This window comes from Schistocerca americana, chromosome 3 (genome assembly GCF_021461395.2).
Source record: "Schistocerca americana isolate TAMUIC-IGC-003095 chromosome 3, iqSchAmer2.1, whole genome shotgun sequence".
Classification (NCBI taxonomy): domain Eukaryota; kingdom Metazoa; phylum Arthropoda; class Insecta; order Orthoptera; family Acrididae; genus Schistocerca; species Schistocerca americana.
The window spans coordinates 293,494,085-293,519,193 of record NC_060121.1 but is presented as its reverse complement, the minus strand read 5'-3'; the positions used below and the strand labels follow the sequence as shown (position 1 = coordinate 293,519,193).

Genomic DNA, 25,109 nt, shown 5'->3' with positions numbered 1-25,109 from the left:
AAACCTAACTAACCTAAGGACATCACACACACCCATGCCCGAGGCAGGATTCGAACCTGCGACCGTAGCGGTCGCACGGTTCCAGACTGAAGCGCCTAGAACCTCTCGGCCACCCCGGCCGGCAGAACAATAGGAAATCCCATATAGTTTGCAGTACTCGACGCAATGTTAAAATAGTGGGGACATAATTAATGGCACACCTCTAATCGTACGGATGAACAGCTGGAATACCGATGTTGTTCCGTGAACTTGGATAAAATCTCTGGCTTAGGACAGCCGATGTTAAGCATGAACATCTGTAACATTGAAAGCTTTCCAAACAAAGTATTACGTAAAGCTGCTCTATCATAGACACAGTCTCGCCATAATTCTTGTAGGTTACAGCGTGGAAACGATAATCGAAACTTAAGATTGACTTAGTACAAGCATCGTCTTCACGCTGCATGTGGCCACAGTGGCTCCAGAAAAACATGCCAACCTGGAAACGCATGAACAACCAGCACGACGAAAAGTACGAAATAGTGTATCCTTGTCAAGGGTTTAGAGGGACATGCTGCCTGCGAACTATGCCACATAGACACGTGATTAATCAGTTACCCTAAGATATATACTGCATGCAAACCTTCGTTTTCCCAGCCAAAGAGAGTAGAATGCTTAACATGCCTAGCAGTCGAGAACCCAGGTTCAGAATGTCTTTGCAGTACTTTTGCGACTTATTGCTATGGTGAAAACGAATGGTTTGAAGCACAGCTTTTAATGTACGGCTTTCAGTCTGTTGTAATTCAGTTCTCTGCGTATGTTTCCGACTTTCCGTTTGATGCACCCGGCTTCGTCTTATATCTGTTGGATGTTCGCCATTTCTTGTAACGAATAACACTCATCTTCGACAGCCAGTCATTAACCGTAAACAATGGCGAACTCAATTGCGAGCACGTTTTGCAAAGGTAGCGCCATCAACGTCATCGACGAGGACTCTAAGAAAGCTCATGGGGGAGTTGCTAACGGGAGTAGCTGTGTTTCGACAGATATCGAAGACTTCAGACTTCCCTTGTTTCCCTTTTGCTACTACCCTTAACTTTCAATACTATATGCAAATAGTGCCTTCTTTGAAATATCAATAGGCTGAAAGGATTTAGAACTCAATTAGGTATAAATTCCTGAGATCTTTAACTCTGCATGTTATGTCCGTTTTTATTTACAAGTACGTAAACGCAGTGAAAGCATAGTCGTCTTCTAGCTAAGGCATAACGTATTGGCTGCACCGCCAAATCTGTCAGTACCGGCTGAGGTCATTCACTCCTATCGATACTGGTACTCCTATCAGCCACCAGGCTGACAGGTTTATTAAAGTGAACAATTAACAGGAATTAGTTTATTACGAAATATTAGCTGTTTACAAACATATTCTCTGAGTTTGTTGCTCATTCAAGACCTCATAGTGTGTGCAACAACCACATCCGGCTGTTTGTTCCGCACGTCAAAGTACTCAATTTGGAATCCCCCAGCAACTGTATAATTTTACAGGGTGGTCCATTGATCGTGACCGGGCCAAAATATCTCACGAAATATGCGTCAAACGAAAAAACTACAATGAGCGAAACTCGTCTGGCTTCAAAGGGGAAACCAGATGGCGCTATGGTTGACGCGCTAGATAGTGCTGCCATAGGCCAAACGGATATCAACTGCGTTTATTTAAATAGGAACCCCCATTTTTTATTACATATTCGTGTAGTACGTAAAGAAATATGATTGTTTTAGTTGGACCGCTTTTTTTGCTTTGTGATAGATGGCGCTGTAATAGTCACAAACATATGGCTCACAATTTTAGACGAACAGTTGGGAACAGGTAGGTTTTTTAAATTAAACTACAGAACTTAGGTACGTTTCAACGTTTTATTTCGGTTGTTCCAATGTGAGACATGTACCTTTGTGAACTTATCATTTCTGAGAACGCATGCTGTTACAGCGTGATTAACTGTAAATACCATATTAATGCAATAAATGCTCAAAATGATGTCCGTCAACCTCAGTGCATTTGGCAATACGTGTAACGACATTCCTCTCAACAGCGAGTAGTTCGTAATGTTCGCATGTTTTCAAGGCGTTGTCGGTGGATCACGATAGCAAATATCCTTCAACTTTCACCACAGAAAGAAATCCGGGGACGTCAGATCCGGTGAACGTGCGGGCCATGGTATGGTGCTTCGACGACCAATCCACCTGTCATGAAATATGCTATTCAATACCGCTTCAACCGCACGCTAGCTATGTGCCGGACATCTATCATGTTGGAAGTACATCGCCATTCTGTCACGCAGTGAAACATCTTGTAGTAACATCGGTAGAACATTACCTAGGAAATCAGCATACATTGCACCATTTAGATTGCCATCTATAAAATGGGGACCAATTATCCTTCCTTCCACAATGCCGCACCATACTTTAACCCGCCAAGGTCGCTGATTTTCCACTTGTCGCAGCCATCGTGGATTTTCCGTTGCCCAATAGTGCATAATTATTATGCCGGTTTACGTTACCGCTTTTGGTGAATGACGCTTAGTCGCTAAATAGAACGCATGAAAAAAATCTGTCATCGTCCCGTAATTTCTCTTGTGCCCAGTGACACAACTGTACACGTCGTTCAAAGTCGTCGCCATGCAATTCCTGGTGCATAGAAATATGGTACGGGTGCAATCGATGTTGATGTAGCATTCTCAACACCGACGTTTTTGAGATCCCCGATCCGCACGAAATTTGTCTGCTAAAGATGTGCGGGTTAGCCGCGACAGCAGCTAAAACGCCTACTTGGGCATCATCATTTGTTGCAGGTCATGGTTGACGTTTCACATGTGGCTGAACACTTCCTGTTTCCTTAAATAACGTAACTATCCGGCAACGGTCCGGACACTTGGATAATGTCGTCCAGGATACCGAGCAGCACACATGGCACACGCCCGTTAGGCATTTTGATCACAATAGCCATACATCAACACGATATCGACCGTTACCGCAATTGGTAAACGGTCCATGTTAACACGGGTAATGTATCACGAAGCAAATACCGTCCGCACTGGCGGAATGTTACGTGATACCACGTACTTATACGTTTGTCACTATTACAGCGCCATCTATCACAAAGCGAAAAAAGTGGTCCAACCAAAATCTTCTTATTTCTTTACGTGCTACACGAATATGTAATAAAAAATGGGGGTTCCTATTTAAAAAAAAACGCAGTTGATATCCGTTTGACCTACGGCAGCGCCATCTAGCGGGCCAACCATAGCGCCATCTGGTTTCCCCCTTCAAGCTAGACGAGTTTCGTTCTTGGTAGTTTTTTCGTTTGATGCTTATTTCCTCAGATATTTGGCCCGGTCACTATCAATGGACCACCCTGTATACTTCAAAAGATTTTATACAAAGCGTTAATATGCAATTATGTTTTCGATGAGAAAAATTGCTCACTCTAGTAACCCATTTGAGACATTTAACTTCTTAGCGAGTTTTTGTAAACATTAATCCACGGAACATGAAAATTTTTCATCTCTCTGGTCGCTTTGGAGCACTGTAGAGGGTGTAGACTGATGCAAAGCAGTAATGTAACCTCACCCCCCACCGCTGAAATAACTCCTGGCGTCCTGCCTCGGGCATGGATGTGTGTGACGTCCTTAGGTTAGTTAGGTTGAAGTAGTTCTAAGTTCTAGGGGACTCATGGCCTCAGCAGTTAAGTCCCATAGTGCTCAGAGCCATTTGAACCATAAGTCCTGACAGTGAAGCGCCAGTCTGTTGTATGGAAGCAGAGCAGTGAAGTGGGTCGACTTGGAGTCGTGACAGAATGATGGTAACGGGTTATCGTGTTGTGTATCGTCCCAGGGTGACCACCTGCCTCCAAGGAGTGATGTACCGCTCACAGCCATGTACGAGGGTTGCCCAGAAAGTAATGCACAACATTTTTTCTCACCCGAAAACAATGCTACGAATGCGAAACAGTAGGTATGCATTATTTGAAGTCTCCTGAGTGAGCGCGCCAAGTTTCCATCACTTCCAAGAGATAGCTTAGCTGCAGGACAGTTTCAAAATGGCGTCTGTAGGTGATGTACATGCCATCATGAATTTCTCATTGTAGAGAAAGAAACTGTGGGGAATATTCACAAACGCTTGTGCGAAGTCTATGGAGCATCTGTTGTCGACAGAGGTATGGTTAGTAGCTGGGCACGGACGGTGAGGGCATCAGAAGATGGTTCGGCGGAGATCCACGATTTGCAGCGGTCGGGGACACCACGACTGTCTCACCTGACATGTTGCAGCGAGCTGATGTCAGTCACGAGGACAGACGCATTACGACTCAACAGTTGGCTCTGCATCTGTCAGTCAGCAAAGGAAGCGTGGATGCAATTATCCTCACTCTTGGATATTCAGAAGTGTGTGCAAGATAGGTCCCGCGGTGTCTAACGGTGGATCACAAATCGCACAGAAAAAACATTTGTCTTGATTTGCTGCAATGTTTTGAAGCTGAGGGGGAGGCCCTATTGTCCCGGATTGTGACATATGATTAAACCTGGGTTCACCATTTTGAGCCGGAAACAAGGCGACAGTCGATGGAACAGCGGCATTCCCATGCAAAACAAATACTTCCGCTGGTAAGGTCATGATCAACGTGTTCTGGGACTGTGAAGGTGTAATTCTCATTGATGTGATGCCAAGAGACGGTACCATTAATTCAAAGTATACGTCAACACACTGAAAACGAAGACGGGCTTCCGGCGACTTCGGCGCCACAGCAACACAGGAGATGTTTTGCTGCAACGCGATAACGCTCGGCCCCACACAAGTCTAAGGACTACTGAATACATCGCAAAATAAGGTTGGACAGTGTTACCCGTCCACCATACAGCCCTGACCTAGCTCCCTCGGACATCCACTTGTTTGGGCCATTAAAGGATGCTATTCGTGGAAGACAGTTTGAGGACGATCAGGAGGTGATTCACACAGTGAAGCACTGGTCAAGGATTGATGCCGTAGGCCATACACGCCCTCGTTTTGCGCTGGAGGAAGGCCATGGAACTGGATGGAGATTACGTGGAAAAGTAGGTTGTGTAGATAAAACACCATTTTTCGTGTGTGTAATTCTCATTATGTTCAATAAAGAATTGTTGAAGAAAAAAAATGCGGTGCATTACTTTGTGGGCAACCCTAATAACACGGCGAAGGAACAGTTATCGTAAAAAAATCGCTACCGGCAGGGACAGGAGACGAGTGCTGCTTCTTGTAAATGATAGTCTGCTTAAAACCCAATACAAATTGCCGCTACCAATTTATCGAGCGACCATGCGAAAGGAAGAGTATGTAAAGGAAGCTCATGCAATGCACGCTTGACATCAAGTATCTCGCAGGAGGCCATTGGTCTCAGTGATGCATGAAGGTGCGTCTTTTAAATGGGCCAGACAACACAGAAACATTTCCAACACATGGCAGAGATGGCACAGTTACCAAGACTGACTGTTGCTTTAACACAGAAACTGCTTGGTAGCTGACCGGAGGCGAGTAATGCGGTCCGAAGAGTCGAGATTTTGCAAATTATGCAAAGTGTCAAGTGCGCTGACGATCGAATGAAACGTTTAACCGCAATGTGTGGAGGGTTTACTTCTGGGTGGAGCGAGTTGGGGCAACGGTTAGCACACTGAAAGTGCATTCGGAAGGAGGATGGTTCAGATCCCCATGCGGCCATCAAGGTTTAAGTTTTCCGTTATTTCCCATATTATCTCCATGAAAATTCCGGGATGGTTCCTTTGAAAAGGGCACTCCCGAGTTCCTTCCCCATCCTTCCATAACCCGAGGGTGCTCTACGTCTGTGATGACCGCACTGTCGACCTCTAGTTTGACCTCTAGTTTCCTTCCTTCCTCAATGAGGAGAAGACAGGTCAGCGGCCACAGCTTTGTTGAAGGAACCATCCAGAGATTTGCCTGAAGAAGTTTATAAAAACCACGGAAAACTTAAATCTTAAAATAATATCCACGGTCGTTGTTAAATGATCTGACCAATTTCTGTAACGAAACCATTTCTGTAGTATCTTCTGACTTGTTCGGATGACTTCTCCCTCTCTCTCTTTCTCCCTCTCCCTCTCCCTCTCTCTCTCTCTCTCTCTCTCTCTCTCTCTCTCTCTCTCTCGCTCTCACTATCTTTCTCTCTCTCTCTCTCTCTCTCTCTCTCTCTCTCTCTCTCTCTCTCTCTCTCTTTGCCTTCGCCTTGGTTGGGGCTTCTTCTTCCGCTGGAGAATGATTAGTTTTCTGACTTGGAACTTATCGTCCGCACCTGTACCTCACAAACTTCAATCAGAAACCTAAACACACATGTGGAGAATATGGATTTCTAGTCTTCCAGAACACACACTCTTCCACTGTCACGTCCTCGACAGTGATGACAGCAGCACGTGACACGCGAAAACATCGTATTAACACTAAAAACGGTAGAAAATAGACTCAACGAAATACTACTGTAGACGATATACACAGAACACCACATATATAATATAGACAAAGACGTTCATACAGACGGACAACACAGCCATCAGCAGCTTCAGGGAATCGAGTGAAGACACTTCACATGAGAATAACGCTGACACTCCAGACGAAAACGAGCAGCTTTTAGAACAAACGATGAACAGTGAGCAAATCAAACGACACGACCATACTAATAGCAAAAGCTACCATAACTGCAAGAATTCACATAGACCAGACGAACAACCTGTGGTGTCACCGCCAGACACCACACTTGCTAGGTGGTAGCCTTTAAATCGACCGCGGTCCGTTAGTATACGTCGGACCCGCGTGTCGCCACCATCAGTGATTGCAGACCGAGCGCCGCCACACGGCAGGTCTAGAAAGACTTCCTAGCACTCGCCCAGTTGTACAGCCGATGGTTCACTGACAAAATACGCTCTCATTTGCCGAGACGATAGTTAGCATAGCCTTCAGCTACGTCATTTGGTACGACCTAGCAAGGCGCGATTACCAGTTACTATTGATGCTGTAAAACATGTACCGTCAAGAGCGATGTTCACCAATTATGGATTAAAGTTAAGTATTCCAGCAGCTACGTACGTTTTTTGTTAGTCTCATGTCCTTGACCTGTTCCAGACCTCACGCCAGCCTGCGTGAGCTAAAACGCGTGCCTTTCGGCTTCCTCTCATAGTGGGTTGGCTGTCTTGCCAATCCACAACACAACCAAACTAAGTGTAAACCATACATACATAGGTCAGAACAAACACCTGCCGTCTGGGCACAAAGGACTCAATGTTTTTCTACACCTACATGGATACTCTGCAAATCTCACTTTAGTGCCTCGCAGAGAGTTCATCGAACCACTTTCACCGTAATCCTCTACTACTCCAATCTCGAACAGCACGCGGGAAAAACGAACAACCATATCTTTCCGTGCGAGCTCTGATTTCCCTTGTTTTATTACGATGATCGTTTCTCCCTATATAGGTTGGCGTCAACAAAATATTTTCGCATTCGGAGGAGAAAGCTGGTGATTGAAATTTCGTGAAAAGATTCCACCGCAAAAAAAACGCCTTTGTTTTAATTATGTCGACATCAAATCCAGTGTGATGTCGGTGACACTGTCTCCCCTATTTCGCGATAATACCAAACGTGGAGCCCTTTTTTGAACTTCTCGACGTACACCGTTAATTCTATCTGGTAAGGATCCCAACCGTGTAGCGGTACTCCAAAAGTGGACGGACAAGCATAGTGTAGGCAGTCTCTTTAGTAGATCTGTTACATTTTCTAAATGTTCTGCCAATAAAACGCAGTCTTTGGTTTGCCTTCCCCACAACATTTTCTGTGTGTTCTTACCAGTTTAAGTTTTTCGTAGTAGTAATTCCTAGGTATTTAGTTGAATTTACGGCGTCTAGATTTGATAGATTTGTCGTGTAACTCAAGTTTAACGGATTCCTTTCACCAATCATGTGGGTGACCTCGCACTTAATTATTTAGGGTCAACTACCAGTTTTCGCAGCATACAGCTATCTTTTCTAAATCGTTTCTCAGTTTGTTTTGATTTTCTGATGATTTTACTAGAGGATAAACGACAGCATCATCTGCAAACAACCAAAGGCAGCAGCCCAGATTGTCTCCTATATCGTTTATATAGACAAGGAGCAACAGAGGACCTACAACAGTAACTTGTGGAACGCCATAAATTGCTTCTGTTTTACTGCATGACTTATCATCAGTTACTAAGAATTGTGAGCTCCAGTCGCATAACTGAGATGATATTCTGATTACAAGCCGCTTGAGAGGTACGTTGTTGAAAGCCTGCTGGAGTTCTATAAATACGGAATCAATTTGAAATCCCTTGTCGATAGCACTCAACACTTCCTCTGAGTAAAGAGCTAGTTGTGTTTCACAATACTGATGTTTTCTAAATCCGTGTTGGCTCTGTGTCAGTAGAACGTTCTCTTCGAGATAATTCATAATGTTCGAACATAATATGTGTTTCAAAATCTTGTTGCCTATTGACAGTAATGAACTGGGCCTGTAATTTGGAGGATTACTCCTGTCGCCTTTCTTGAATACTAAATACTCGAATACTCTTTGGATACTGGTTTTTCGTCTAGTGTGGGGTTGTACATGATTGTTAAGTACGGAGCTATTGAATCAGTATACTCTTTACCTGGACTATGTTGGTGGCAAGACTCTTTACAGCTTTTACCTTTCCTGTCTTCTTTATCTTCTCTTCTTAACACCAATTACTATTGTTAATTGAGTAGATTTATTGCTTCAGATTTATAAGTGGCGGTCAAGTAAAAATAAAACAGACGGAAAAAAGAAAGTAAATTGTTTATTATTTCAAAAATAATCGCCATAACTATTAATACATTTACCCGGCTGTGAGACATGACGGTCAATGCCTTCATGGAAAAATGCCTGCTGTTACCTACAGAACTACGATTGTAAGCAGGCGTGCACCTCTTCGGCTGAAACAAATAGATCACAAATGTATTTCTTCAGGGCTGCAAAAATGTTAAAATTGCATGGGGAGAGATCGGGACTGTGTGGAAAATGCAGCGTAGTCGAAACAATCTTGGTAGCACGTCGATGGGTCCACTAAGCTGCAGAAGTTTTGCTGGGAAGCGCTTATGCATCCGCCGTACGGTTCCGATTCCTCACCATACGAGTTACATGTTTTGAAGCCCTTAAGAAAGACATTCGTGGCCGTCGATTTACTTCGAACGAAGAGGTGCACGCCTGGATACAATGATGCTTTCGTAGGCAACTACAAAGATTTTTCCATCAAAGTATTGACCTTCTTGTCTCTCGGTGGGATAACTGTGCTAACAGCCATGGCGATTACTCTTGAAATAATAAACAGCTTACTTACTTTTTTGCATGCCTCGTTTTCGTTTGACTGCCTCTTATAGTATGAGTTTCAGCGTATTTATATAAGCTGCAAACAAAATATTGGCTTTAAGACATGATAATTTTAAAATGAACTGTGAATCAATTGACTGATCAGCCAACAGATAACGAATGTCTGCTTAACAGCGTGTTGGTCGACTGTTGGAACGCAACACAGCAGTGATGCTGCGTGTCATGGATTCGATAAGTCCTTAGCAGCTTTCCGAAGATATTTGCTACCTGATTCCTACGCACAGGTAGGGAAATTCTCGTAAATAACGGTCCACCCAAAAGCGTCCCAGATGAGTTCCATCAGGTTGAAATCAGGCGCATTTGGTAACAGACATCAACGTGAGATCACTATCATGGTCCTCAAACAATTGTAGCACGATTCTAGCATTACGACACAGACAGTTACGCTGCCGGAAAACACTGTCGCTGGTGGGGAAGACTCCAGGCACAATGGCACGCAGGTGGTACTCAATGATGTCCACGTGGTCCACAGATGTCATGGTGTCTTCGATTGCTACCACAGGTCCTATGGAAGCCCAGATGATTGTTTCCCGTAAGATAACGCTGACTGCATCCGTGGCATGGTGCATGTTTCGAACAGTCATTCGCTTGGATGGCGGCTTGTCTGGACACGAGCATCGAACCAATGTGACAATAAACGCGACTCAACCAACCAGGCGAAACGTTCCCATTGTCCCTTGGTCCAATCTCGATGATTCCGAGCACACTGCCATCGTGATTGACGATGTCCTTGCATCAATATAGAGGTCGTTTACCGCAGAGCCGCATGTTTAACAATGTGCATTGAACGACGCGCTCCAAAACACATGCCCGCAGTGGCATTGTACTCCGTTCTCGCCCGTCCTGTTATAATAGCGATCAAGTCTCCGACCTCTTCGTTCTATGCCTACTCGTCTTTCCACCATCCTGTAACCACTTTCCATAAACATTTACGACAGTATTATCGGAACAGTCGATCAGCTTCGTCGTTTTGAAGAGGTTCGTTTCCAGGTGCAGGGCCATAACTATCTGTTCTTTGTCAAAGTCGCTTATTGCAGTGTATTTCCCAATTTGCAGCTCGTATTGTCGCTAGAATGATTCTCCATTCATCTCCGCTCCACTTACACACAAGGTTATCCGTTAAGTACCTCTGAGGTTACAAAAGACGGCTGTGTGAAAACTTCAAGACACACAGAAACATGACTCATACTGTGGATAAAACATCTCTACAAGTTCTTAACTCACATGACAGGTGATTCAAATGGAAACCAGTACGTGCGTGGAGTTTATTAAAGTCGCCGAAACTTATATTATTGCCCGGAAAGTCGCCATATCAGCCTGCTTTGGAAATCTGTTCATTGGATTGCTTAGCTGCAGGCACAAACTAGTTGTATGTGACAATACAGAGCAGATGATTCGTCTACATGCTGTGACACGCGTGCCCCCTGGTGCTACTATGCCACAACGGGTGTTACAAATTGAAAGTTGGAATCCATTGATGCCGGGTGGTTATAATTATAATGCAGCTACTCAGGGAGGTCAAGTGTGGGTTTTAATTATCCTATGGCAGAAAAACTTGGTAGATAAGTTAATGCGTTAATGCGGAGTCGATTTACGCTACAAAAAAAAAGGGTCCAATTTTGGCAAACAGGTGCAAATCTGGCACTGTGAGTGCAGAAAAGACGTAGAGAAATTTTTCCATATGTAATGAATTAAGAACGGGATGTGGGCGGAAAAGTCTAACAAGTGAGAAAGGAATAATGTTGATTTTATTATTAACCGCCGCTTACACAATTTGTTCAATATGAGTATAGGGACGTCGATGAGATGCCGCATCCGTAAAAGGACGTCAGCTACAATTTCTCGGAGCAGTTCCGATGAAATCTGAGCAACTTGTTCTTGTATACTGACCTTCAGATCAGGCAGAGACCGAATGTGTCCTTGATAAATACATTCCTTTACATACCCAGACAGACAAAAGTCACGTAGATTCAGATCAGGTGATCTTGCAGGCCGTGCATTTGAAAACCTCTGGAGACGACACATTCCTGGGCTCACTGGGCGAGCGCCACGAGGTGTTGCCCCATCTTGCATGAAAACAGTGGTTTCCACACAGTTGTACTCTCCCGAAGCAGGAATCACATGTTGTACAAGCAGATCTCGATAACGTGCAGACGTCACGGTACACCTGACAGGCTCTCTGGATGTATTCTCCTCAAAGAAGAACGGACCGAGAATAAAGGTGCTTGTGAATTCGCACCACACAGTGACATACGGCGAGTGCAATGGCAATGTCACGTGGTTAACAGTACTCCAGATTCGACAGTTGTGTATTCACTGCTCCCTGTAGTGTACAATACGCCTCGTCACTCCAAAGAATATTGCGCGACCACTGTCATCAACTTCGATCCGTGCCAGAAACGAAAGAGTATATTCAGATCGTTGCAGGGAATATTGAGGTGTCACTTGCTGTACTGTTTGGATTTTTCACGGTTCTTGTTGTTGTGGTCTTCAGTCCTGAGACTGGTTTGATGCAGCTCTCCATGCTACTCTATCCTGTGCAAGCTTCTTCATCTCCCAGTACCTACTGCAACCTACATCCTCCTGAATCTGCTTAGTGTATTCATCTCTTGGTCTCCCTCTACGATTTTTACCCTCCACGCTGCCCTCCTACCAACCGATCCCTTCTTCTAGTCAAGTTGTGCCACAAACTTCTCTTCTCCCCAATCCTGTTCAACACTTCCTCATTAGTGTATAAAATAGACCGGAAAACTTTCCGTAGTGTTGACCATGAGATGGAAAATTTCCGTGGTACTATCCAAGCACTAGGGAACGTGAGACATAGTCAGTTAGAGCAACAGCAACCTCGTCAATAAGTTCCCCTAGGATAAGACACCAAGCTCACCCGTGTTTTCGAATTTGATTACCATCTACTTTAATCCATTTAATGACATCGAGCCTCTCCTCAGATCTTTCATTGGGCGATGCTCTCACAATCCAGTACTGTAATTGCTGACGTCAACATAATACAGTTTCCCGGTGTACAGTATCTCTTCTCAATAGCCAAACTATTGACTCACGTTATGGCTTGTCAAATAACAAGGTGGTCATCATATCATCATACAAACAGTGGACAGTGCCAGATTTGCGCCTCGTGACCAAAATTAGAACTAATTTGTTTTCCAGCGTAAATCAGTTCCGCATAAACGGATTACCATGTCTACCAACTTTTTCTGCCACACGTTAATTACGGCCCACACTGGACCTCTGAGAGTAGCTGCACTTTAATTATAATCATCCAATATATGTCAATTTTCTATATGTCTTGCAGTTTTCACGCTGTCGTGTTCTGAAACCCTGGAGGTACTTCCCTTACCGTATCACGTGCCCATAACTCAACCAGACCTTTTTCAACGTTGCTATCGGCACTACTCACAATGTTTTGGCTCATCAGTCTACGTGTTTCAAGAGATTATGTCTGTAAAACGTCCGCTGAGGTGACAAATGTCATGGGATACCTCCTAATATCGAGGTGGACCTCCTTTTGCCCGACTTAATTTAGCAACTCGACTTGGCATGGAGTTAACAAGTCGTTGGAAGTCCCCTGCAGAAATACTGAGCCATTTCCGTCCATATACGTCAATAACACCGAAAGTGTTGCCTGTGCAGGATTTTGTACACAAACTCAACTCTCAATTATGTCGCATAAATGTTCGATGGTACTCATGTCGGGCGATCTGGGTGGCCAAATCATTCGCTCGAACTGTCCAGAACAATTGTGGCCCAATGACATGGCTCATTGTCATACGTATACATTCCATCGTTGTTTTAGAACATGAAGTCCATGAATGGCTGAAAATGATCTCCAAGAAACCGAAAATAACCATTTCCATTCAATGATCGGTTCAATGGGACCAGAGGACCCTGTCCATTCCATGGAAAAGGCAGCCCACACCTTTATGAAGCCAGTACCAGCTTGCACAGTGTCTTGTTGACATCTCGCGTACATGGCTTCGTGGGTCTGCGCCACACTCGAACCCCACTATCAGCTCTTGCCAACTGAAATCGAGACGCATCTGAAAAGACCACGGTTTTTCAGTCGCCTAGGGTCCTATCGATATGGCGACGAGCCCATGACAGGATCTGCAGGCGATATTGCGCTGTTATCATAGCCACTCGCGTTGGTCGTCTGTTGCCATCCCCATTTCACCACACTGCCATAACAGAAACGTTCGTTGCACGTCCCGCTTTGATATCTGCGGTTACACTACTGGTCATTAAAATTGCTACATCAAGAAGAAATGCAGATGATAAACGGGTATTCATTGGACATTTATATTATACTAGAACTGATATGTCATTACATTTTCACGCAATTTGGGTGCATAGATCCTGAGAAATCAGTACCCAGAACAACCACCTCTGGCCGTAATAACGGCCTTGATACGCCTGGGCATTGAGTCAAACAGAGCTTGGATAGCGTGTACAGGTACAGCTGCCCATGCAGCTTCAACACGATATCGCAGTTCATCAAGAATAGTGACTGGCGTATTGTGACGAGCCAGTTGCTCGGCCACCATTGACCAACGTTTCCCATTGGTGAGAAATCTGGAGAATGTGCTGGCCAGGGCAGCAGTCGAACATTTTCTGTATCCAGAAAGGCCCGTACAGGACCTGCAACATGCGGTCGTGCATTATCCTCCTGAAATGTAGGGCTTCGCAGGGATCGAATGAAGGGTAGAGCCACGGGTCGTAACACATCTGAAATGTAACGTCCACTGTTCAAAGTGCCGTCAATGCAAACAAGAGGTGACCGAGACGTGTAACCAATGGCACCCCATACCATCACGCCGGGTGATACGCCAGTATGGCGATGACGAATACACGCTTCCAATGTGCGTTCACCGCGATGTCGCCAAACACGGATGCGACCATCATGATTCCGTAAACAGAACCTGGATTCATCCGAAAAAACGACGTTTTGCCATTGGTGCACCCAGGATCGTCATTGAGTACACCATCGCAGGCGTTCCTGTCTGTGATGTTGCGTCAAGGGTAACCGCAGCCATGGTCTCCGAGCTGATAGTCCATGCTGCTGCAAACGTGGTCGAACTGGTCGTGCAGATGGTTGTTGTCTTGCTAACGTCCCCATCTGTTGACTCAGGAAATCGAGACGTGGCTGCACGACCCGTTACAGCCATGTGGATAAGATGCCTGTCATCTCGACTGCTAGTGATACGAGCCCGTTGGGATCCAGCACGGCGTTCCGTATTACCCTCCTGAACCCTCCGATTCCATATTCTGCTAACAGTCATTGGACCTCGACCAACGCGAGCAGCAATGTCGCGATACGATAAACCGCAATCGCGATAGGCTACAATCCGACCTTCATCAAAGTCGGAAACGTGATGGTACGCATTTCTCCTCCTTACACGAGGCATCACAACAACGTTTCACCAGGCAACGCCGGTCAACTGCTGTTTGTGTATGAGAAATCGGTTGGAAACTTTCCTCATGTCAGCACGTTGTAGGTGTCGCCACCGGTGCCAACCAATTGTGAATGCTCTGAAAAGCTAATCATTTGCATATCACAGCATCTTCTTCCTGTCGGTTAAATTTCGCGTCTGTAGCACGTCATCTTCGAGGTGTAGCAATTTTAATGGCCAGTAGTGTATTTCAGGCAGCGTTGCTTGTTAGCGCTGACAGCTCCACGCAAACGCCGCTGCTCGCAGTCGTTAAGTGAAGGCCCTCAGCTACTCTGTTGTCGGTCGTGAGAGGGGTAATGCCTGAAATTTGGTATTGTCGGCGCTCTCTCGACAGTGTGGATCTCTGAATACTGAATTCCCTAACGATTTCCGAAATGGAGTGTCCCACGCATCTAGCTCCAACCACCATTCCGCGTTCAAAGTCTGTTTATTCCCGTAGTGCAGCCATAATGACGTCCGAAACCTTTTCCCCGAGTACAAATGACAGCTCTGCCAATGCACTGCCCTTTTATACCTTGTATATGCGATACTACCACCATCTGTACATGTGCTCATGTGTGGTTCTCGTCGTCTCAGAGTGTATGACAGTCTAGGCGTGCTTATCTACATCTACATGTACATCCATACTTCCATACTCCGCAAGCCACCTGACGGTGTGTGGCGGAGGGTACATTGAGTACCTCTATTGGTTCTCCCTTCTATTCCAGTCTCGTATTGTTCGTGGACGGTATGCCTCTGTACTCCTCGGTGAAGGTATGTTCTCGAATCTTCAACAAAAGTCCGTACCGAGCTACTGAGCATCTCTCCTGCAAAGTCTTCCACTGGAGTTCATCATCATCTCGGTAACGCTTTCGCTATTACTAAATGATACTGTAACGAAGCGCGCTGCTCTCCGTTGTATCTTCTCTATCTTTTCTATCAACCCTATCTGGTACGGATCCCACACTGGTGAGCAATATTCAAGCAGTGGGCGAATAAGTGTACTTTAACCTACTTCCTTTGTTTTCGGATTGCATTTCCTTAGGATTCTTCCAATGAATCTCAGTCTGGTATCTGCTTTACCGACGATCAACTTTATATGATCATTCCTTTTTAAATGGTTCAAATGGCTCTGAGCACTATGCGAGTTAACTTCTGAGGTCATCAGTCGCCTAGAACTTAGAACTAATTAAACCTAACTAACCTAAGGACATCACACACATCCCCTGAGGCAGGATTCGAACCTGCGACCGTAGAAGTCGCTCGGCTCCAGACTGTAGCGCCTAGAACCGCACGGCCACTCCGGACGGCCATTTTAAATCACGCCTAATGCATACTCCCAGATAATTTATGGAATTAACTGCTTCCATTTGCTGACCTACTATATTGTAGCTAAATGATAAAGGATCTTTCTTTCTATGTATTCGCAGCACATTACGCTTGTCTACATTGAGATTCAGTTGCCATTCCCTACACCATGTGTCAATTCGTTGCAGATCCTCCTGCATTTCAGTACAATTTTCCATTGTGACAACCTCTCTATGTACCACAGCATCATCCGCAAAAAGCCTCAGTGAACTTCCGGTGTTATCCACAAGGTCATTTATGTATATTGTCCTACGACGCTCCCCTGCGGCACACCTGAAGTCACTCTTACTTCGGAAGACTTCTCTCCATTGAGAATGACAGTCTGCGTTCTGTTATCTAGGAACTCCTCAATCCAATCACACAATTGGTCTGATAGTCCATATGCTCTTACTTTGTTCATTAAACGACTGTGGGGAACTGTATCGAACGCCTTGCGGAAGTCAAGAAAGACGGCATCTACCTGGGAACCCGCGCGTATGGCCCTCTGAGTCTCGTGGACGAATAGCGCGAGCTGGGTTTCGCACGATCGTCTTTTTCGAAACCCATGCTGGTTCCTACAGAGTAGGAGATCCTATCATCTGTCCCAAAAACTGTAAACAGGAAATGCGTGCACATGTTTGGCGCAGATCGGACGGCGAGGACAGTGGAGCGGTGCCTGGAGAAGATCGAGCATGCGCAGTATGTGAGCATCACGAAGGCGTCGCTGGTCTCGCTGGGCGTGGAGTCCTCTGCGGGCCGTTTGAGTCGGCGCTCCAGCACCTTCGGCCGCACTCGGCGGCGCAGTGGGGACAGCCACCTGCAGCTGCGCGCCCTGCGCTACCTTACCCACACCGTGTCCGTGCCGCCGGCCCAGCTGCAGCAGATGCGGGAACGGCCGATGCTGCAGGGCGGCGGCTCGCCGTACTTCGTTCCCAGCACAGACGACGACATTGTCGATCACGTCGACCTCAGTGACCTCGTCGCGTCGCTAGAACTCTGAACGACTCGGTCGGTATTCTACCTGAAGTCGATGGGAACTGTGTGTCACTACGTAACTGACTCCTCTACTGTACTGCAACATTACAAGTGATTAAAATATTCTGTCACCGACTCAAAAAAACTAGTATATTTTAAAAGTTTCATTATATCAGTCACTAACAGTTAGTAAAATCCAGAATGAGATTTTCACTCTGCAGTGGAGTGTGCGCTGATATGAAACTTCCTGGCAGATTAAATCTGTGTGTCCGACCGAGACTCGAACTCGGGACCTTTGCCTTTCGCGGGCAAGTGCTCTACCAACTGAGCTACCCAAGCGCGACTCACGCTCCGTCCTCACAGCTTTATTTCTGCCAGCAAGGTTCGCAGGAGAGCTTCTGTAAAGTTTGGAAGGTGGGAGACGAGGCACTGACAGAAGTAAAGCTGTGAGGACGGGGCGTCAGTCGTGCTTGGGTAGCTCAGTTGGTAGAGCACTTGCCCGCAAAAGGCAAAGGTCCCGAGTTCGAGTCTCGGTCGGGCACGCAGTTTTAATCTGCCAGGAAGTTTCATATCAGCGCACACTCCGCTGCAGAGTGAATATCTCATTCTGGAAACATCCCCCAGGCTGTGGCTAAGCCATGTCTCCACAGTATCCTTTCTTTCAGGAGTGCTAGTTCTGCAAGGTTCGCAGGAGAGCTTCTGTAAAGTTTGGAAGGTAGGAGACGAGATACTGGCAGAAGTAAAGCTGTGAGGACCGGGCGAGAGTCGTGCTTCGGTAGCTCAGATGGTAGAGCACGTGCCTGCCAAAGGCAAAGGTCCCGAGTTCGAGTCTCGGTCGGGCACACAGTTTTAATCTGTCAGGAAGTTTCAGTTAGTAAAATCTTTTCCAATCCATTGGCTATCTGGTACAGCAACCATTTCGAATTATTTCAAAAAGGATGTCTTGGTTGAAAAGTAATGGTTATTTAATGACACATCTCACCCTTTGGGGCATCATCAGAATTATCTGCAACGAAAGTGTATTAAAACTGACTGGGTGCGAGTAGAACTCGCGCTCTCAGGGTTCCATACAAACTTAGTTACGTATGTGTACAGTTTATTCATACTGGGAATCGATGATATTGAGAGTTTCGCATGTTATCGACAATGATACCAGCAAGAGGTCAGCCCCCGGGGAGTCTAAGACTTTCGATAAAGTTTAATTTCAAGTTTGAAAACGGATAACAAATGACAAAAGAAATCTTTTTTGTGTAATATAATTACAAATTAACAATTTTGGATTTTCCTTTTACTTGTACCATGAAACCTTGCTTCTTGCCAAATTTCATGATTCTAGGTCAATGAGGAGTAGCCAGTAGATTTTGCTGAGTGACATAGATAGTAGTGGTGCTAGGCAGCTTCTGGTGCTGCTTGCATTGTTGCCAAATGTATTCAAGATGGCGATTCCAAGATGGCGGCCGTAGATGTGGCAATGTCGCACTGATGTCATGGTGTGAAAATCAAATTTTGATGGGAAAATGGGTCAGTTGAGCTACCCCCACTAACCTATCTCCCACACCCCTCCCCCACTCCTATAATGTCACTCGCTACCCAACCACCACCACACCACTGGAATGTGGTAAATGATCAGTCTTGTCCAACTGCCAGAAGAAAGGTAAGGTGACTCTACTGTATTTATTTTTGTGAGAAATGGTAATTCTGTGCTGGAGAGGAAGGTAGGGTATTTAATTTATGGTATTTATTTATGGCTCAATTGGGCTGCCTCTATTACCTAACTCAGAGACGTGTGTGTTCATCTCGACATGTAGGGACCAACTGAGCTAGTTTGCACTACATTCACCAGAGAGTACTGCTCGCCTCTGCCACCCCTCCCCTCCCTCACTTTCTCTTTCCTCCTCCGCTACTGAGAAGCTACAGTCTGTGCTGAGCTGCCAGATAGGATGGCCATTTTACATTGTGTGATGTGTACAATGGAAGAGATGTTGTGCCAGACAGAGAAAAGTTCAACAGCCATATTGGTTGTAAAAATGCAGCTGAGTACTGCACTCAAAGGTCACTGCACGATGCTTGGAAATTGCATACACTGAATAAGTGTAATAATATACTTAATCAAATGATTAAGATGCAGTGGGAAGGATTGAAGCTACATTTCGCAACTCATGCTGATAGATGTTTGTGCTGGAACCATAGACCTTCCATGAAAATTCCATTCAGTCTTCCGAAGCACAAGAGGTGGGAGGGCCATCCACTCTGGTTAAGTAATCTTGTTCAGAACGTGTAGAATTGAGGAGATGCTGTTGACAACCAGCGACGAGTTTAATAGGTATACTACATGGAAGCATGCAGTTGAGGACTGCAGCCATATCTGCTACATGAGTATTAGAAAAGAAATATAATGGATGATCATAAGAAGAATACTTTGAAGTAAACAATGATGATGCATCATGATAGGTTGAAGATGTATTTTGCAGTCCATGCAGATGACTGTCTGTGCTGGAACTGTCTGTCTTTTTTTAAATGCCCTGTTGATATGTCTCTGAGACGAATGTGTGTTCTTCACCAACAATCCCAGACTGACTGAGCTAGTTCACAAAACTTCCACAGGGGGTGCTTGAAATGAGATTTATTCCTTCTCATGTAGCCAGTAGGAATGCAGCATTCCCCCCTCCTCACCTGAAAATTGGAATGGGCCAATAAGAATGCAGGAATGCTACATCCAGTCACATGAACTCGACAGCAGGGTGATCTAAGGTGAATGGGGCAGTCCACCAGTCTGTCAGTGGAGTAGTGCTAGCCATGAAGCATCAGCAGCAGTCAAGATCCTCATCCGCCGTGTCTCAAAGAAGAAGTGGATGAGTGAGTACCTGTTACATGTCTTTTGTTACTATTACTGCATGTAGTGGTTCTCTTTTTAGCTCCATGTCTTTGTCTATGGATGCTTATTGTTTCTCCTACTTCTTTGTTCATTGGGTTTCTGCATATGTGGACCAGTTGTGGCCTCCATCTTGCCAGGACCTGCAGCAGCAGCACTCACCAGCTTGTCAGAACCTGCAGCGATCTCCAGGGTATCCAGACTGGTAGCTACCAGCTTGCCAGCATCTGCCTGTTGCACACCTGGTCAGCATGTTGAAACAGGACGAGTTGCTGTTATCCATCACACTCATTGAGTTGTGTAATGAAGATGCCCAGCCACCCCTGAATCTCAGACAAAGTGTGCTGGTGGTTCTTCTCCACACAGTGCAGGTCAGTACTGGTCTCCAACACATGTGCCATCCCAGAACATTCCGGTGTTACTGCAAAGTATGGTGTAAATTTGGTGGATGAGAAACTGCCAATTCTTTCCAGTTCTCTAATGCTACTCAGTCCAAGTTACAGTGTAACAACCAGCACCTCAAAGCGCTTAAATATATATACAGAAGCATCAGTGGGCAATGACTGGTGCACAGCACTAGAGATTGAAAGTGCACTGAGAGGTGTTAAAGTGAGGTTCACAAAGTCTGAGTGGGATGAACTGTGTAATGCAGAGCCCTACAGTAATCAACAGATGATCCCAGAATATGATCCTTCCCGCCCTCCCCTGGAGATTTGCTGTGGCGGCCTGATACTGTCAGCAACATTGCTGTATGATGGCATGGCACTCATGCAGAGATCAGGTGGTTGGTCCATTTATTTACAGCACTCCACTATTACAAACTTGTTTGGTCTACAGAGGATGCTACTCATTGTGCTGGAAAGACTGAACAGATGGTTGCTTTATGTTTGAAGTGTATATAAAGAAATTTTAGACTATCTTCTAGTGAATTATATGCATGCTGGCGCTTTACAACATTGTATCAATTCAGTGCTGAAAGAAACAAAAGAACGACCAATAAGCTTGGGAGAAATTCAAGCTGAATCCAAGACATACAAGAAAACTTTATTTGCTAAATTCTGCTCAAGAGTGAAGGTGAAGAAAGAAGACGTTGCTTTTTTTTTTCAGATGTATTGCATCCATTGTACGAACATAATAAACGCAATGTGTATATTATCATAGACCACATTTTATTTTTTTCTGTATCTCTCATAATAATTATAATAATGTCACTGTTCTCTGTAATTTCAACCTAGCTATACCAGCAGCAAGCTGTGTGAATCATGAATTAAACCAACATCTTCAGAAATTGTTAAGCTGTATGGCAGATGACACACTCAGGTGTATGAATTCCATGTAACACAGTTGATGACTTTTTTTTCTATAAAAGACCACTGCACGCCAATACCTAATGTAGTTTGTATCATTGTAGTGTGGATGAAGCATCAGATGAGAAGCAGAATAATGGAATGCTACACCTTGATAATATATGAGTGATAATTGCAGGTCCATCTAGTTGTGGAAAGACAAATATGCTCATGTCACTGTTAATGCACCCAGATAGAGTCTAGTTTGAGCATTTATGTTTGTTCTCACAAACTCTATTTCAGCTCAAGTACCAGTTGCTGCAAAAAATACTATAGGGTGTAGATGGTGTCACATACATGACATTCAGTCGAAGTGGTGAAATACCTCCACCAGAAAAAGTAAAGCCAAACACGGTTTTCATATTTGATGATGCTGATATGGGAAACCAGGATCAAATTCTATGATATTTCTGTTTTGGTCGTCATACAAGTGTTGATGTATTTAATTTGTGTCAAACATATTGCACAATCCAAACCTCATTATAGCCTTCAAACAAGATAATTTGAATGTAAAACACATTTATGCAGTGCTGTCGGAACTGATGTATAACTTAATGAATTTGTAAATACACTCCTGGAAATTGAAATAAGATCACCGTGAATTCATTGTCCCAGGAAGGGGAAACTTTATTGACACATTCCTGGGGTCAGATACATCACATGATCACACTGACAGAACCACAGGCACATAGACACAGGCAACAGAGCATGCACAATGTCGGCACTAGTACAGTGTATATCCACCTTTCGCAGCAATGCAGGCTGCTATTCTCCCATGGAGACGATCGTAGAGATGCTGGATGTAGTCCTGTGGAACGGCTTGCCATGCCATTTCCACCTGGCGCCGCAGTTGGACCAGCGTTCGTGCTGGACGTGCAGACCGCGTGAGACGACGCTTCATCCAGTCCCAAATATGCTCAATGGGGGACAGATCCGGAGATCTTGCTGGCCAGGGTAGTTGACTTACACCTTCTAGAGCACGTTGGGTGGCACGGGATACATGCGGACGTGCATTGTCCTGTTGGAACAGCAAGTTCCCTTGCCGGTCTAGGAATGGTAGAACGATGGGTTCGATGATGGTTTGGATGTACCGTGCACTATTCAGTGTCCCCTCGACGATCACCAGTGGTGTACGGCCAGTGTAGGAGATCGCTCCCCACACCATGATGCCGGGTGTTGGCCCTGTGTGCCTCGGTCGTATGCAGTCCTGATTGTGGCGCTCACCTGCACGGCGCCAAACACGCATACGACCATCATTGGCACCAAGGCAGAAGCGACTCTCATCGCTGAAGACGACACGTCTCCATTCGTCCCTCCATTCACGCCTGTCGCGACACCACTGGAGGCGGGCTGCACGATGTTGGGGCGTGAGCGGAAGACGGCCTAACGGTGTGCGGGACCGTAGCCCAGCTTCATGGAGACGGTTGCGAATGGTCCTCGCCGATACCCCAGGAGCAACAGTGTCCCTAATTTGCTGGGAAGTGGCGGTGCGGTCCCCTACGGCACTGCGTAGGATCCTACGGTCTTGGCGTGCATCCGTGCGTCGCTGCGGTCCGGTCCCAGGTCGACGGGTACGTGCACCTTCCGCCGACCACTGGCGACAACATCGATGTACTGTGGAGACCTCACGCCCCACGTGTTGAGCAATTCGGCGGTACGTCCACCCGGCCTCCCGCATGCCCACTATACGCCCTCGCTCAAAGTCTGTCAACTGCACATACGGTTCACGTCCACGCTGTCGCGGCATGCTACCAGTGTTAAAGACTGCGATGGAGCTCCGTATGCCACGGCAAACTGGCTGACACTGACGGCGGCGGTGCACAAATGCTGCGCAGCTAGCGCCATTCGACGGCCAACACCGCGGTTCCTGGTGTGTCCGCTGTGCCGTGCGTGTGATCATTGCTTGTACAGCCCTCTCGCAGTGTCCGGAGCAAGTATGGTGGGTCTGACACACCGGCGTCAATGTGTTTTTTATTCCATTTCCAGGAGTGTATATGTGGAGACTACTGGAATCAATCACAGTATGGGTATCTTGTTACTGATAAAACAAGAAAACTGAATGATGGTAGGTACACACATAGCTTCCAAGAGTTTCTGTATATATAAGCGGTGGTTACATTAGTATGTCAGTCACTGCAGCTGAGAGGATAGGTGTGCATAGACAGAGAAACCGTCTGTACATAGATGGAAAATTTCAATCTCTCGAATGTAAGGTTAAGGACCTAGAGACATATTCCCTACAGCTTCTGAGACTGGTCAAACAATCAGATGCAAGGGTTATCCCGCTTGAAAGAACGTAAAATACTTAACTGAAAAGGCTGATGGAACTGAACAGTAAGTAGAGGACATACAAGTTAAGGTTGATAGAATTAGGTGGGATGTGTATAAGACATATTATGTGAAGCAGTTTTCTTAGGATACAGCAAGAAGTCATGAAGCATAACGTCATTGTGGCATGGAAGGCTGTTCAGGAGTAGCTATGGCTGTTAAAGTTAAGACATTTGCATTGAGAGTAAACACTGAGAGAAACTCCTAAAACAGTTACTGAGTCTTTCAATGAACTCGCAGCAAAATTACACAATGACAACAAGGGTGCTGATTTCATTAACTGCCACAGCGATAATAGGATAGACAAAATATTCAGTGTCAGTGGTGAAGAACTATACATGCTGGTATGCAGCCTATAAGTTTAAAAGAAAAAACAATATGGATACGTATAGGAAATTTCAAATAACACCTGACCTGATGAACCTCATTTTCCTAAATCCACCAAAATTAGTTAATTATTCACCCAAATATTTGGAGATATACAGTGGAATACTGCAAATGACCAATGTGCACAGGAAATCAGGAAACTGACACACATGAGAAATATAGAACCATTATATAACCTGTATTAGATGTTCAATAAAGCACCAGTGATGGTATTGACATGAAGCATGAAAGAGTCAGCAATTGAGCCGTGCAGTATATACACTACAATGATCCCAATGAGCTAATAGATAGATTGTGACTGCTTGCAGCATCAGATGCTGCTGGTAATATTGCTCATTCAAACGAAATTGTTCTAATAATTTCAGAGCTTAGAGAGAGAGGTGTTATCGAATAATCATGAAGACAGTAGTTCGAGAATTGCACAAACCAGCATGCAAAACATGCATTGATAGGTGTGTTATAATTAAAGGTCTGGATGATTTATGGCAGACTATTCTTCTAGATATGAGAGAGTGCTCACATGCAAATAATGGGTTTAAATATATTTTAATATCATTGATACATACTCTAAATTCACCTGGTCGTTACCTCTTGAAACAAACCAAGTGGGGCTGTTGCACAGGAGTTTGTGGATTGTTGCAGACAGGGTCTAATCGATGTCCTGATAACTTTCAAACAGATAATGATGTAGAGTTTTGCAATAAGTATTTCAAGACAATGAAGGAGAGGTATGGAATACATCACTACTCACCATTCACCTACCTGAACGTGAGTATCATAGAACGTCTGAACAGAACAATAAAATGTCAAATGTGGATGCATTTTAATGTTTGAGGCTCATACAAATGGACAGACATCTTCCCAGAAATAATTGCACAGTACAATCGAACCAAACATAGCCCAATAAAAATGAGGTCAATCGATGTTCATAATAATGGACTTACGAATACAATGTACTATCATATTAAAATGCTGCAT

The 25,109-nt window shown here is 45.0% G+C and overlaps 1 protein-coding gene across 1 annotated transcript in view; it reads left to right on the top strand.

Annotated features, from left to right (window-relative positions):
* LOC124606032 (tyrosine decarboxylase-like) overlaps window positions 1-17,223 on the top strand; it is a 105,385-nt gene extending 88,162 nt beyond the window's left edge. Inside the window, exon 4 of the mRNA XM_047137996.1 lies at window positions 16,871-17,223. Coding sequence (XP_046993952.1) covers window positions 16,871-17,223 — 353 coding nt within the window. The remainder of the gene's footprint in view (window positions 1-16,870) is intronic.
* Window positions 17,224-25,109: the final 7,886 nt, after the last annotated feature.